At 43.2% G+C, this 16,806-nt stretch overlaps 1 protein-coding gene across 2 annotated transcripts in view; it reads left to right on the plus strand.

Moving 5' to 3' along the window:
* The window catches only part of XIRP2 (xin actin binding repeat containing 2), a 211,409-nt gene that overhangs the window by 117,373 nt on the left and 77,230 nt on the right, over positions 1-16,806 (plus strand). For both annotated transcript variants that reach the window (XM_073545792.1, XM_073545793.1), the window contains exon 3: positions 10,552-10,677. In XM_073545792.1, coding sequence (XP_073401893.1) covers positions 10,552-10,677 — 126 coding nt within the window. The remainder of the gene's footprint in view (positions 1-10,551; positions 10,678-16,806) is intronic.

Genomic DNA, 16,806 nt, shown 5'->3' on the forward strand with positions numbered 1-16,806 from the left:
TTCCACAGTTATAATTAATCCCATATGTTCAATATGAGGGTGATATGTCCCCTTTCTGGAGATGACTTTATATATTTTAATTTTTCTCTACAACACTGTGAATATGCCAAAACATGTGACATGGAATACCTCGTAAAATTATGTAATTCTACAAGTCTTTTCCAAAGATTCTGAACCTTCTATTGACTCACTCCCCTTTGTTCCACTACATAAAGCCCAAAAAATGCAAAGCCACAGTTGAAGACCTGTGCTGTCGCCTTTCCATATGTTTGGTTATCAATTGTGGGATTGGGAATGCAAACTCTAGGTGTCTAGATCATCAAAACCAATGGCTTCATCATTAGTGATGTGTGCAACTGTACAGATTTTACATCAGGATTCCAAAAAGGAGTTCTGCTGCCAAATCCCGTGACCTGACAACCATCCAGGTGAGCAACAACAAGAAGACAGGAGGAACTGTAGAGACTCACAGAAGAAACATCGGGCATCGCTAGTGAGCCATGCACTTGCGTTGAATTGAATAGCACAGAACACTGTGAATTAGCGCATGAACTTTATTGATATGAAAGCAACGCGTTTCTACCTTGGCTTGAAGTCTTATAAGAATCCTGACCTTGGAGCCCAGATGGAACTGCCTTGGAAGTACACAGATCACACATCCCTCAGATCGGATCAACATCTATCAACAATAATAATCTAAAAAGTAAGACTACATATTATATGGCCACCATTTTTTTTCCTGGTGGACATCACTAACTTTGATTCAGTTCTGAAAACACTTTTTTGAAAACTATTTTTTTTCTCACAAGTTGACAAATATGGTTGATGTACGGGATGCCTTGTTTTAGTGATAGCAAGTAACATGCAATATTTGAAATGCCAGTTTATCTAGTCTCTAAGCATTAAAAAGGGTTTGTTGTCCATTACTTTGATATTGATGAAATGTCCTTAGGATCAGTTATCAATATCTGATAGTGGGAAGGAGGTCAAACAAGCAGTACCCACATGATCATCTGTTAATAGCTCTGGTGTGGCGTGGATCATCACTCCATTCACTGTTTAATAGATGCTCTTGGGTACTCTGGATCAGATCCTGTTAAAGAGCTTGGGAGCTAAGCTGCAGTACCAAGGGACAGTCACGAATCAATGTTCTGGAGCAGGTAACAGATTGATGGGGCGGCAGGGTGTTAGACCCCCTCCTCTGAAATGGATGACCTATATAACGCAGTGGTCAACTTCTTGAAAGAAACGGTGTTTGAACCTGACAATTTCAGTGCGACCAGCTCACTGTTGTTTTCTACCTACAAAAATAAATTCATTGTAAAATTGTACCATAAACTACATAAAAACTAGAAAATAATTTTGGCCAAATTCATTATTGCATTTGCGCCATTTTTAACTTCTTTTTGGTGTTTTTTTTTTGCCTGTTTTTCATTTGCACATTATTCTTCCTTTAATTTATACCTTTCCTTAATTTTATTTTTTTATTAATTTGTCTGTGTTCGTATGTTCACCATTGTGGGCAGGGTTTGGGATTCTCAGATATTTTAAGCTGACTCACCAATTGCAACTTTTTAAAAAGTGGCAACTTTTTTGTATAAATATATTTTCCAGTCCCCCATTTCCCTCGCATAGTACTTTTTATATATGTTAGAAAGTTTTGTGAAACATTTTGCCACATCTTTGCAGAACATATGACTTTATTGGCTACAAAATATGAAAAAGATTAAAAAATTAACATAATGGAGCACTTGTACAAAATTCATGGTTGACATTTGCCATTTTGAAGAATTTGGTGCAAAAACCAACAACAAATGCCACAAGAAAAATAAAAGTTACTCCAAAAAATGTAAAGGATTAATCGTGCCCTCTGCATGAGCCACACAATTCTAAATGCCTGGGAAGACCGGATATTGGTCTATGGAAAGGCACTGTGTACACCTTGAGTATTTGCAACAGATTTCTAACACAAAATAGTGACATGGCAGAAAAATTGCTGCAAAAAATACGTCCAGTTTTACACGTTTTTTTGGGTTAAAAATGCTGCAAAAATGCTGAAAAACTTGACACGCAACAAACATTTTGAAGGTTCAAATTTGCAAGCAAAAAATTAAAAGCGTGTACATGAGAATCCAGAAATCTCATTGATTTTGCTGGTACTGTAAAACACTGTTTTTTTTCACTTGGCCAAAAACAAGCAAAAAACAAAAATGCCACATGTGATCAGGCCCAAAGGTTGAACTTCTGGTCTCACAGCATAACATTGATGTAGCGCCATCTGCTGGGAGAGAAATGACATGCACAAAATAATGAGCATGAACACATGCTACGGCCAGAAGTTCCTAGGTCCTCATACAAAATCTGCAACAGGGTGCCCACCTACGATTTCAATTCTACCAGTATTCTTATCTGAAACCAAAGAAATAAGCCTGAGCATAAGTTGGTATACATTCAATGTGTAAGAGCACGTTCACACTGTGGCCATTTAACAGACAAAACCTAAGATAAAAACAAAATGAGCACATACTCTGCATTAAGTAAGTAGTAATAATACATATAAATAACATAGGGCACTCAGTTAACATCACTTTGACCAAATAAACGAAAAAGCCATCCCACCGCAACAAGGTGCAACCCAGTTGGGAAGGTCCTATCTTCTAGTATTAAAACATCACCTTGTGCCAGCCAACCTCAAGGGAGATGGGGGCAGAAAGGGATCAGGGCCGACTGTTCAGCCACCTGTCCGTGGGAAGCTATCTAGATTAAATACTGAGCTCAAAAGTGGGAGCCACGTCCATGTTTGTAAAAAGTACAAGAAACTACATCAAAACCAAAAAAAATGAGCCGGAGCATAAGTTGGTATACATGCAATGTATAAGAGCACGTTCACACTGTATAAACACCAACATATCTCATCTCGGCCCTGCTGGCACCTCTTATAGCGTCACTCCTGACTACATCTGTAGAGCCAACCACACTATTGCTATTTCTTGTTGATAAGTTAGTTATGAAAATATTACCAAAATGTATGAGTGATGGGTTCACTTTCAAAAAACATCAGAGTTCGTTGTATCTAATTTCCACAAATATATATTATGTTAATAAGTAATTAGAGCTGAATTGCAGTGAAACATTTCAAGCAAATAAAATGAATCAAGGGTCAAAGCATTGCTAAAATGTACTAATGAGAACACATATCAAATACATCTCCAATATTAAAAATGTCTTCTACCCAAGTGTAAAATTGCAATTTTCTAATAACACTTTATAGATTTATAGATAACGCTGCAGCTCCGCTTTTGTTATTGGATGCTAATATCTTTTCCTTATTTTTTTACGATATGAAATCTCATTTTAATTCTCTGGCTGTGCAGTTTTCCCTTCACTTTTCTGTACAGTCCAAATCCATTAGGAGCAGCCTAATCAACATAGAAATAAGGTAGAGTCGCGATGACTCACTCACTTAAACCAATTATGATTAGTGGAGGGAGCTGGACACTGCGTTATTGGCAGCTTTATGGACAGGAGATAATAAAATCATATGGAAAAAAAAGTCATTTTCTTTCCTAAATGAACAACTAAAATGTAAAAAAAAAATCAGCTTATTGCATTACTATAGAAAGGTAGGTGACGAGCAATGCAGGGACAGGTATTTCAGAGATCATTTACAAAGCTCACTACAGAATTTTCCCTTTGCTCACGTGGCAGTCCAACTTTGCATTGAAAGCAGCTTTTGCTAAAATCCTCTGCAGCGCCCCCACCAGGAAAATGAAGCATGGCATGGTTTCCTTTGAAATGAATGGCCTAATTGTGAATTGCGTGGACATGCTGGGTCCCTGTGTGACAAAGACCCTCTTTTTAGCTGCACTGGATTTTTTTGCTAATCCAAAATCGCAAGTGCTCAAAAAAGCACTTAAAATTAAAGGGTTTGTCCATGTACTACCAACAGGTGGCACTAAAGAGTTCAAGTCCTCTTCCTCTCTGAAGAGGCAATTTGCATATTATTTTCCCAGAGGAGCATTGCAAGGCGAATAAGCCTCCTTAGGCTACTTTCACACATCCGGTGTGTGGGGTCCGGCGGCGTGCGGCGAAAAGTCGGGCCGCCGGATCCGGCCTGCAGCCGTGACACCGGATGTGTGTGCGGCGAGACGATACGGCTCGGACATTATTAAAGGAGCCGCAGGACGAGGTGGACAGAGGCAGCCAATGAGACAGCTGCTGAAAGGGAGGTGAGGGGAGGAGAGGATAGGAGAGGGGAGGGGAGGAGAGGAGAGGGGAGGAGAGGGGAGGGGGGTGGAGAGAGAGAGACATGGGGGGTTAACACTTAGTGTCCAGGCAAGAGAATCTCTCTCTCTTGCTGGGCACTTGTGGGGTTAACCCCACAGAGAGATCTCTCTCTCACCCAGACACTGAGTGTTAACCCCACAAGTGCCCGGCGAGAGAGATCTCTCACAAGTGTCCGGGTGACAGAGAGAGATCTCTCTCTCTCTCGCCGGGCACTTGTGGAGTTAACATTCACAGAGTCCGGGCATGCACTGTGGAAAAAGCCGGTCCGGCGCTGACAAAAAACGTTGCAGGGAACGTTTTTTGCAGATGCCGGACGGCTAATTTATGCCGTGTCCGGCAACAACCGGACACGACGCATAACCATCCGCACGATGCGGCGCCCATGAAAGCTATGGGACAAAACCGGATCCGGTGCTGGATCCGGTTATTAAAAATTTCGCCGCATCGTGCCGGATGACAAAAACCGGATGTGTGAAAGAGGCCTTACCTTGACAAGCCAGAGCTGGTATGTCACTCTCCACAAGGAGAAACCTTACCCCTTAGGCTGTGTTCACATGTAGCGGTTTTTTTTGCATTTTCGTGGCGATTTTAAACAAGCAATTTTGCCGCAAAAACGCAAGAAAACAGCATCCCATGCAATCCCATGGGATTCCGCAATGCTGTGCTAATGCTGAGATTCCACTGCAGATTTTCCCGCGGCGGAATCGCATCGCGGAAAAATACGCAGCATGCTCATTAATTCTGCGGAATCGCGGCGATTCTGCACCCATAGGATTGCATTGTTCTGCTTACTCTCTGCATGTGGCTGTGCACACCATGCGAAAAGTAAGCAGAACATTTGCGGATGGTACCCACGAATTATAATAAAAAAAGTCATATTCTCACCATCCGATGTCCCTCGCAGCGTCACCAGGCCTCAGCGATGCTGCTGGCAGGTTCCATTCCCAGTGATGCATTGCGGCAATGACCTTTGATGATGTCGCGGTCTCGCGAAACCGCGATGTCAGTAAAGGTCATTGCCGCAATGCATCACTGGGAACGGGACTTGCCGGGAGCATTGCGAGGATCGGGAACGCTGCGCGGGACGTTGGAAGGTGAGAAAAACACCATTTTTTTTTAAATTATTATTATTTTTAACATTAGATCTTTTTACTACTGATGCTGCATAGGCAGCCTCAATAGTAAAAAGTTGGTCACACTCGTCAAACACTATGTTTGACGAGTGTGACCAACCTGTCAATCATTTCTCCAAGCGATGCTACAGATCGCTTTGAAAACGCTAGTGTTCTGCAAGCTAATTACGCTTGCAAATCACTAGTTTTTCTGTGGGAAAATAGCTGGAATTTAAAATGCGGTTTTCCTGCGGAATGGAATTCCAGAGTTCCCTTGGTAACTTCCGCGGGAATTCCGTAACGTGTGCACATAGCCTTAGACCTCAGGGTTTGTCAAGTTTTGTGTTGAAAGTCTGCAGTCACCGTATGTGATTGCGGAATTTGGAATCCTTACAGCACATGTGCCACATGCTGTCAGGATTCCCCAGTATTCCTCACATATCCGTACATACGCGATTTGCATATATGTGGTCACATGCTGACTAGACATGCTTTGCCTCGCTCAATACAAGTGCTCAATACATGCTCGGGTGCTAACCGAGTGACTTCGGCGTGCTCGAAAAATATGTTCTAGTCCCCGAGCCTACATGTCTCGCGGTCGTTTGACAGCCGCAACACATGCAGGGATTGCCTAACAAACAGGGAACCCCCTGCATGTGTTGCTGCTGTCGAACAGCCGTGAGACCTGGAGACGTGGGGTCTTGAACATATTATTCGATAACGCCGAAGACACTCAGTTAGCACCCAAGCATGGTCAGATAACATCTTATCCGAGCACGTTTGCTCATCATTACTAGCTATCCATTTGAGAGGCAACACGCCCAAAATAATTTTGTGCAAAAAAAAAAGTGGAATCTAGAATTGAGCGAAATGGGTCGGTCATATTCAAAAGTCGGCGACTTTCGCTGAAGTCGGGTTTCATGAAGCGAAACCCGACCATAGCGTGAGGTCGGCCATGAGGTCGGCGACCAGAGCGCCAAAGTCGCGTTTCAAAAGATGCTTCCAGCGGCCTTTTTCAGCCAATGATGGAGAATGCACACTGTGGGCAACGCAATGACATAGGCATCGGTCACCACCATCTTTGAGAAGGGCATGCAAGTGATTGGCTTGCTTTGTGTGGCGTCACAGGGGCTATAAAAGGGCGTGAACGCCGACCGCCATCTTACTTATGCTGATCTTAGCATAGGGAGAGTTGCTGCTGCTGCTGATTCTGTAGGGAGAGCGTTAGGCAGGGAAGAAGAACCAAAAAACTGCTTCTGCTGTTAGCGATTTCCACTTACAACACAACACTTTGTGTGCAGTGACAGGGGAGGCTCTATTTTTGTGCATCAGCTCTGTTGGTTATTAGGCTGCCTTATAAGGCTCCCTGATAGCTGCATTGCTGTTTGCACACTGCTGTGCAAACTGTTTTTTTAAAAGCAAAAATACTTTTCTTCCTCTTTTCTGCACAGTTACCAAGCGTTCATTTTTCCACCCTTTTGTGTGTGCACTGTGCAGCAGTACTGCTTATTAGGCTGCCTGCATCCATACTTGGACTGAAAGCATCATTGTCAGCGTCCTAAAATCTCTAGTGAGATCCAAATTCTCACCAATCCTATAGACACCCTCCACCTTGTCATACACCATCAAATTTCAGCCTGTTACATTGAGGTCTAATCTCTCCTGGGCCAGAGACAATAGTTCAGCATCCTCAAATCTCTAGTGAGATTCAAATTCTCACCAATCCTATAGACACCCTACACCTTGTCATACACCATTCAATTTCAGTCTGTTACATTGAGGTGTAATCTCTACTGGGCCTGAGACAATAGTTCAGCGACCTCAAATCTATAGTGAGATTCAAAATCTCACCAATAGTAGATACACCTTCTACCTTGTTTTACAGTACCATATAGCTGGTGGTATTTTGGGTACATTTTCACAAAAATAAGCAAGTATGGTGGAAGACGCTATGGAAGTGGGCGGGGGTTGCCAGCTGTTCCCGATAGTGGTGGTGGTGGTGTTGCATCTGTTGGTAGTGGCAAAAGCACAATAGCACCTAAGGCAGGAGGTGTTGAGCTTGCGTCATCGTCTGGCTCCACAAGGCCTCGAAGGCTCTCTTTTCTGGGAGTAGGTAAACCACTTTTAAAGCCGTAGCTTTAGGAACAAGTTTTGGCTTACATTGCTGACAGAGCCTCCAGCGCTTTCTCCTCCGCGCTGCAGTGTCGCTTCTCTGGGACAGATGTTGTGGTGCAGCTGATGTAGAAGCCCTGCACAGGTAGGGCGGTAGTCGCAGGGCAGATGAAAGAGTTGGTAGATGGTGTGCAGTGCAGAATGTAGCAGAGCCGTGCGCCAGGCGCAGGAGAAAGATGACAGACACAGTCGTGCAGTTCCTTTACCTGTACTTGGTAAGTGCCGTCCAGGACCCAGAGTACAGATGGAGAAGGAGTTGGTCAGCCTGGAAGCAAATTTGGAATTCTCTCTCTGGAGATAGGTAGTGTGGCCTCCATTCTAGCGCTTATCTGAGGTACTCGCAGTACTGAGTTCACTGAAGTTCCCCATGTTGACTCTCTTTTGGAACTTTCTCGTATGGCAGGCAGCCATAGCCTTTTCCTTCTGGCTCACACACGTCGCTGCTGGGGCCTCCAAGCCTTAGTTGGGAACAGAGCATTTACAGCTGCTATTTCCTCAGGTTTCTGCTGCAGGACCATCAGTGTCCCTACAAACTCGGAGACTGGAATATCGACCATGCGCACCAGCTAGGAGTGAGCCTTAACTCTGCTCATCCTCCAGCTCCCCTTCTCACGTCCACACACTTCCCCTTCCCTTCACAGACTGCCCTAACTTCCCTCCTCCCGACCACAGAGAGCACCTTCTCAGCAGTCAGGTTCAGAGGTCTCCCTGCTAGCCTGGAGTGGGAACTGTGTTGTGTGTTGGTTTATCTGCTAGAGAGGAAGGTAATGCCACTGTGGCGACAGAACTCCTGGGGGCACCACAAGTGCACTGATGCCCAGCCACTGCTAGATGATTCTGCTGGTACATTGACCCAGACCACTACATTCCCCTCGCACTCTACACAGCCAGAATCTGACCCTGATGAAACTCAGGTTCCCCTTCCCGCATACTATACCACCTTACACAGTGACAAAGAGGAAGGTGCAGATGAAAGTGCAGGTTCCTTGAGCAGGTGGGGGGCATACTCATGGGCGACGCACTGGCACAGGGCCCCTCATAGTACGCAAAAGTGTCTCTGCCGGTGGGAGGGGGGCCCACCCGCCATCAGACACACCGCCGTACTATGAGTGGCCCTGTGCCAGTGCCCTCGCCAACAAGTGGGCCCCCCTGCTTGCTCAGGATCACAGCACTTGCAAAGTTGAAATACTTACCTCTCCCTGCTCCACCGCCGTGATGTCTTCCGCGTTTCCTGACAGAGACATTCTGGTCAGAGAGCGCGATGACATCACGTGTGTTCGCCCTCTGCCTAAACAGTCCAAGTGCAGTGAAATGGAAGATGGGGACGACGAGGAGTCCAGACTAGTACAGGGATTCCCTAGTGGGGAGACTTATTTAATTGTTTTAAATGTTGGGACAGCTATTTTTAGGGAGCACTATACTCTGGAGAATGATATATGAGGCCCACCATACACTGGAGCATTCCAAAGGTGGACATCAGACACTGGAGCAGCATTTACAAGGGCTCATTATGCACTGGAGCATTAAAAATGGGGCCCATTATATATGGAGCATTATTTGGGCCCATAACACAGTGGAGCTTCATCCATGGGGACCAACATATACTGTAGCATTATGTGGAGCTCATCATATACTGTTTCAAACATTATATGGGACCAATGATTCTGTATGGACAAATATATGGGCCTCATTACTCTGTATAGCGCACTATGCTGTCCCCATAATACTGTATGGAGTAAGATACTGTCCGTTTTTGGAGCTATTGGAGAATTTAAAATGGATATCAGTCATGAGATGTAAGAAGTGAAGTATTTTTCATTGTACTATACCGCTATTTCTCTGCCATATCAGAGGATCATGAATTGTGGCATGTGTTAAAGGAGCCCAGTGACACTCTTTGGCCCAGGGCCCACGAAAATCTGGAGCCAGCCCTACCCCCCTACAACATTAGCCAAATAACCCCCAGTTTTCAATGTCTAACTATTATTATAAAGTAAATTAAGGTTGACAAGCTTAAGTAATAAGAATTGATGTTTTTGGCATTAAAATGGGCACTGTAGGTGTGTTTCCTGTCCTCCACTCACTGCCGACCTTGTTTCCCCATTGACTTGTATTGGGTTTCGTGTTTCAGTCGGCCTTCGACTTTTCACGATAATCGGCCGATATCGTTCGACCCGACTTTGAGAAAGTCGGGTTTCATGAAACCCGTCTCGACTCGAAAAAAGGCAAAGTCGCTCATCTCTAGTGGAATCCTTATTAGTCCATGTTGTGACATTTCGGTTCCATCGCAGAACATTTCTCAAGTTTATCTAATATCAGCCATCATATATCTATATCAATAGAGTCTGCAGTACATGAAATCGCTGGTTACCAACATCTTATTATTCCAGACAAAATAAACAAATTTTCAGGATCCATCAATCTGCTCGTCTCGTTGTTTTCCCTCTGTGATGAGACGCGAGGCTGGAAGCTTTATATTCATCCCCCTCCTACTCTGTTTTACGAACACCCTCCTCTCTCCGAGATGAAAACCAAATTGGATCAAAATGCTATGAAAAAATGTAGATGGCTTGTCAGCATGACACAGTGATAGGTGATGCATAGGAGCTGTCAGCGGTAATATGTGTAAGCTGCCATTTTCACCGTCTATTTCCTCCTGCCCGACAGGTTGTTTTCTCCATAAGTAATCGCATGGTCACATCATCAGACCGGCTGAGAAATATGGAAAAATGTTCCATGTTGATTAGTGATTGCTGACTTAATTTTCTTTTTATAAAACGTTGCAGCAAAGGCGGACTGCTTTATACCTCGGAGAACGACTCCTTGCATCTTACCGGCATTTTAGACATAACTCCCATTTATTTCCCAATAAAATGTACTGGATGCCGCTGATTAGATTTTAGATCCTATGTGTGGATCTATTAGAGTCTTTGCCTATGAAAGTTTTACAATGAAAGCATGACCACTTTTTACTTTTTAGATGGTGGAGGAGTCGGAACCTTGCGTGATGCCCGGCGGACTGGCCAGCATGAAGAAGCACTTTGAAAAGTCAGACAATGTGACGGCGCGGAGCACGGTATCACAGTATCAGCACAGATCTGTGAAGGTGAGACCTTTACCAAAGTTTTAAAGTCAATGAGACCCTTGTTTTTGAAGATGGCAACATCGTGGATCTGTGGTTACAATGTACCAATATTCCTTATCATAAATAAGCAACCTGCAAGCTCAGTTGTATAAACCGTGTTAGGTGATATTCACATGTAGTGTTTGGCAACGTCTTGTGGGTTTTTTTTGCAGTGTTTCTTTATGCACTAAGATGCTACTTTTTACGGTACCAGCAAAGCTATGAGATTTTAGAAATTTCATGCACACGCTTGTTTTTTTCCCGTACTGAATTTGGGAACTGCAACGTTTTATAATTCTGCAGCGTGTCAATTCTGTTCGCGTTTTTGCAGAATTTTTTTTCTGCGTATTTAGTGAATAAAAACTAACTTTAATTAACGTGTACTGTAGATAAATTACACATGTGATACATCCCCCCAAGAAAGCAGCTAAAAAATACAGCAAAAACGCTGTTAAAGGCAACACAAAAGTGCAGCAAACCCTGTCTTTTGAATGCAACATTTTTGCTGCTAAAGACACCAGGTTTCGGCTGTAGAAAAAATCCTGTGTGTACATAGCCTTAATTGATAACTTTTTTGCATTGACTAATAGTACCTTTCAGTTATGGGTCCTGGCTTTGATTCATGTATAGAAAAGGTCCCATTATAATCTCAATCATCCTTGTCCCTTCCTCATATAACGTGTTCAAACTCAAAGTTCCATAGTGGGACTAAGTAAGAAAGTTAAAAAAAAAAGTAAACAAAAAGTTTTAAAAATATTTTACAAAAATCACAAAATAATACAAACTATATATATATATATATATATATATATATATATATATATATATCTGCTGCACAAAGGTTAACCCCTTCACCCCCAAGGGTGGTTTGCACGTTCATGACCGGGCCAATTTTTACAATTCGGACCACTGTCCCTTTATGAGGTCATAACTCTGGAACGCTTCCATGGATCCCGGTGATTCTGACTTGGCTTTCTCGTGACATATTGTACTTCTTGATAGTGGTAAAATTTCATTCAAATAACTTGCGTTTATATGTGAAAAAAACAGAAATTTGGCAAAAATTTTGAAAATTTTGCAATTTTCCAACTTTGAATTTTTATGCCCTTAAATCACAGAGATACAGCACACAAAAAACTTGATAACTAACATTCCCCACATGTTTACTTTACATCAGCACAATTTTGGAACCAAAATTTTTTTTGTTAGGAAGTTATAAGGGTTAAAAATTGACCAGCGATTTTCTCATTTTTGCAACACCATTTTATTTTTACGGACCACATCACATTTGAAGCCACTTTGAGGGGTCTATATGATAGAAAATACCCAAAAGTGACACCATTCTAAAAACTGCACCCCTTAAGGTGTTCAAAACCACATTCAAGAAGTTTATTAAACCTTTAGGTGCGTCACAGGAATTTTTTGAATATTTAAAAAAAATGAACATCTAAACACAAAAAAAATACTTCAGGTTCAAATTTTTTTATTTTACCAAGGGTAACAGGAGAAATTGGACTGCAAAAGTTATTGTGCAATTTGTCCTGAGTACGCTGATACCTGATATGTGGGGGGAACCACTGTTTCGGTGCATGGCAGAGCTCAGAAGGGAAGGAGCGCTGTTTGACTTTTTCAATGCAAAATTGGCTGGAATTCTGATCTGGCGCCATGTCACATTTGGCGAGCCCCTGATGTACCTAAACAGTGGAAACTTCCCACAAGTGACCCCATTTTGGAAACTAGACCCCCCAAGGAACTTATCTAGATATGTGGTGAGAACTTTGAACCCCCAAGGGCTTCACAGAAGTTTATAACATACAGCTGTACAATTAAAAAATCATATTTTTTCCACAAAAATGATCTTTTCTCCCTCAACTCTTATTTTTCCAAGGGTAACAGGACCCTAAAAGTTATTGTGCAATTTGTCCTGAGTACGCTGATACCCCACATGTGGGGGTAAACCACTATTTGGGCGCATGGCAGAGCTCGGAAGGGAAGCAGCGCCATTTGACGTTTTTGGCTGGAATTGAGATCGGACACCATGTCGCGATTGGAAAACTCCTGATGTACCAAAACAGTGGAAACCCCCCACAAATGACACCATTTTGGAAACTAGACCCCCCAAGGAACTTATCTAGGTGTGTGGTGAGCACTTTGAACTCTCCAGTGCTTCACAGAAGTTTGTAACGCCCAGGCGTGAAAATAAAAAATTTGTATTTTTTCCACAAACATGATCTTTTAGTCACCAATTTTTTTATTTTCCCAAGGGTAACAGGAGAAATTGAACCCCAAAAGTTGTTGTCCAATTTGTCCTGAGTATGCTGACACCCCATATGTGGGAGAAAACTACTGTATGGGCACACGTCGGGGCTCGGAAGGGAAGTAGTGACGTTTTGGAATGCAGACTTTGATGGAATGGTCTGCGGGTGTCATGTTGCCTTTGGAGAGCCCTTAATGTACCTAAACAGTGGAAACCCCCCACAAATGACCCCATTTTGGAAACTAGACCCCCTAAGGAACTTATCTAGATGTGTGGTGAGCACTTTGAACCCCCAAGGGCTTCACAGAAGTTTATAATGCCCGGGCATGAAAATAAAAAAATCGTATTTTTTCCACAAACATGATCAATTAGTCCCCAATTTTTTTATTTTCCCAAGGGTAACAGGAGAAATTGAACCCCAAAAGTTGTTGTCCAATTTGTCCTGAGTACGCTGACACCCCATATGTGGGAGAAATCTACTGTATGGACACACGTCGGGGCTCGGAAGGGAAGTAGTGACGTTTTGGAATGCAGACTTTGATGGAATGGTCTGCGGGTGTCATGTGCGTTTGGAGAGCCCCTGATGTACCTAAACTATTGAAACTCCCCACAAGTCACCCCATTTTGGACACTAGACCCCCAACGGAACTTATTTAGATGTGTGGTGAGCACTTTGAACCCCCAAGTGCTTCACAGAAGTTTATAACGCTCGGGCGTGAAAATAAAAAAAATCATTTTTTTCCACAAAAATGATATTTTTGCCCCCAATTTTTTATTTTCCTAAGGGTAACAGGAGAAATTGGGCCCCAAAAGTTGTTTTGCAATTTGTCCTGAGTAGACTGATACCCTACATGTGGGGGTAAAACACTGTTTGGGGGCATGGCAGAGCTTGGAAGGGAACGAGCACCATTTGACTTTTTCAACTCAGAATTGGCTGGAATTGAGCCCAGACGCCATGTTGCATTTGGAGAGCACCTGATGTGCCCAAACAGTGGAAACCCCCAATTCTAACTCCAACCCGAACCCCAACACACCCCTAACCCTAACCCTAGCCCTGGCCCTAACCCTAGCCCTAACCCTAACCCTAATGGGGAAAATGGAAATAAATACATTTTCTTTTAATTTTATTATTTTTCCCTAACTAAGGGGGTGATAACGGGGGGTTTGATTTACTATTTATGGTGGTTTTTATTTTTGGCAGCTGTCATACGCTAAAAGACGCTTTTTATTGTAAAAGTAGTTTTTGCATCACCACATATTGAGAGCTATAATTTTTCCATATTTTGACCCACCGAGTCATGTGAGGTCTTATTTTTTGCGGGAGGAGTTGATGTTTTTATTGGTACCATTTTTGGGCACGTGACATTTTTTGATCGCTTTTTATTCCGATTTTTGGGATGCAGAATGAACAAAAACCATGCGGTAAACGCATGCGGTAAAATTGATAAAGTGGTTTTATTCTTCGGGTCAGTATGGTTACAGCGATACCTCATTTAGGTCATTTTTTATGTTTTGTTGGTTTTATGCAATGAAAACTATTTTATATAAAAAATAATTATTTTTGCATCGCTTTATTCTGCGAGCTATAACTTTTTTATTTTTTTGCTGATGATGCTGTATTGCGGCTCGTGTTTTGCGGGACAAGATGACGTATTCAGCGGTACCATGGATATTTATATGCGTCTTTTTGATTGCGCGCTATTGCACTTTTTGTTTGGCGGTATGATAATAAATCATTATTTTTTGCTTCGTTTTTATTTTTATTTTTTAAGGAGTTCGCTAAAGGGGTTAACTAATGGGACAGTTTTATAGGGCGGGTCGTTACGTATGCGGCGATACCTAATATGTGTACTTTTATTGTTTTTTTTTTTATTTCCAAATAATGGATTTATAGGGGGAATATTTTTTTTTCTAATTTATTTGGCGATTTTTCTTATATTATTCTAACACTTTTTTTTTAACTTTATTACATAGTCCCAGGTGGGACATCACTGTCCTGTGACAGATTAGCAATCTGTCACAGGCACTGCTGCAGACTTCCTCATGCCTGCGCTTTGCAGGCACTGAGGAAGTCAGCTCCCTGCAGGCCCCTGAAGGCCTCCGTTGCCATCTTGGATTCGGGGGCCTGCAGGGAAAGAGCCCCCAGCAGCAGCGCTGCACATTGCTCTGCTGTGGGGTGCTCAGAGAAGCATGGAGGGAGCCCCCTGCCTGCCGATGCTTCCCTTTAACCCCCGGTACACCGCGATCATGTTTGATCGCGGTGTGCAAGGGGTTAACGTGTCGGGGGTGGTCCGTGACCACCCCTGACACATTGTGCCGGGTGTCAGCTGTGATAATCAGCTGACACCCGGCCGCGATCAGCGGTGCTCACCACGTGGGCGCTGCTAATTGCGCTAGACGTACTATCCCATCCATGGGCATAGGGGCCCGGGTCCCATGGATGGGATAGTACGTCTGATGTCAGAAAGGGGTTAATAATGGCCCCATAAGATGTTTCGTAGAATAATATGCCCCATATGCTGCTCCATAAAGGTAGATGGCCCCATAAGATGCTACATAGATATATATGCCCCATATGCTGCTCCATATATTTTGATGGCCCCATAAGATGCTCCATAGAATATGCACCATATGCTGCTCCATATATCTTGATGGCCCCATAAGATGCTCCATAGAATATGCCCCATATGCTGCTCCATAAAGGTTGATGGCCCCATAGAATGCTCCATAGAATAATATGCACCATATAATGTTCCATAAAAGTTGAAGGCCCTATAAGATGCCCCATAGATGTATATGCCCCATATGCTGCTGCAATTAAAAAAAAATAAATGACATACTCACCTCTCGTCACTGGGGGCCAGGTGCCGGTGTTGTCGCTGGCTCAGGGCCCCCGGCACCTGCGATTTTCACCTGTCCCCGTTCCACCACCGCACACCGCTCTGTCTTCCGTGTCCTCTGCAGTGACTGTTCAGGCATAGGACATACACTAACCACATCATTGCGCCCTCTGACCTGAATGTCCCAGCCAGAGGATGCGGAAGACTGAGTGACGCGCGGCGGTGGAACAGGGACAGGCGAATATCGCATGGCTCCCCCCATCCTCCCCATCATACTCACCCCCTTCTGGCACATCTCTGCAGTCCCTGCTTCTCTGATGGTCTCCAGCAGCTACCGCTCATTAAACTAATTAATATGCACATATTCATTACTTTAATGAGCGGTACCACGTGACCGCTGAACACAGGAAGAGCTGCGGCGCTGGAGACCATCTGAGAAGCAGGGACTGCAGAGACCACACCAGGAGGCAGTGATTATGATCTGACAGCCGCGCTCCCCCTCCCCCCACTGACCCCCCGGGATAATGACTCAAGTATAAGCCGAGAGGGGCACTTTCAGCCTAAAAAAATGGGCTGAAAATCTCAGCTTATACTCGAGTATATACAGTAATTTATACAATGTGATTTTCGGGATTTTATTTTTGATATTCTATCTCTCAATCTTAAAATTAACCTACCCTTAAAATTATAGACTGTTCATGTACATACACATATATTGTACCCATAAAGAAATATTTTTATGATAAAAGTAAACAAAAAAGTGCACATTTTTGGTATTGCGACGTCCGCCCTATAAAAATGTCACACTAGTTAACCGATTCAGTGAATGCCATAAAAAAAGGCTAAAAATTATGCTTTATCATATCGCTGGACAAAAAGTGGAGCAAAATGCGATAAAAAAGTATTGCTGAAAACGTCATTTTGTCGTGCAAAAACCAAGCTGCCATACAGCTCCATCGGCGAACAAATACAATAGTTATAGCTCTCAGAATAAAGCAATTTTCTTTTCTATAA

This window comes from Dendrobates tinctorius, unplaced genomic scaffold (assembly GCF_039654945.1).
Source record: "Dendrobates tinctorius isolate UK_male_01 unplaced genomic scaffold, ASM3965494v1 ptg000143l, whole genome shotgun sequence".
NCBI classification, from domain to species: Eukaryota; Metazoa; Chordata; class Amphibia; order Anura; family Dendrobatidae; genus Dendrobates; species Dendrobates tinctorius.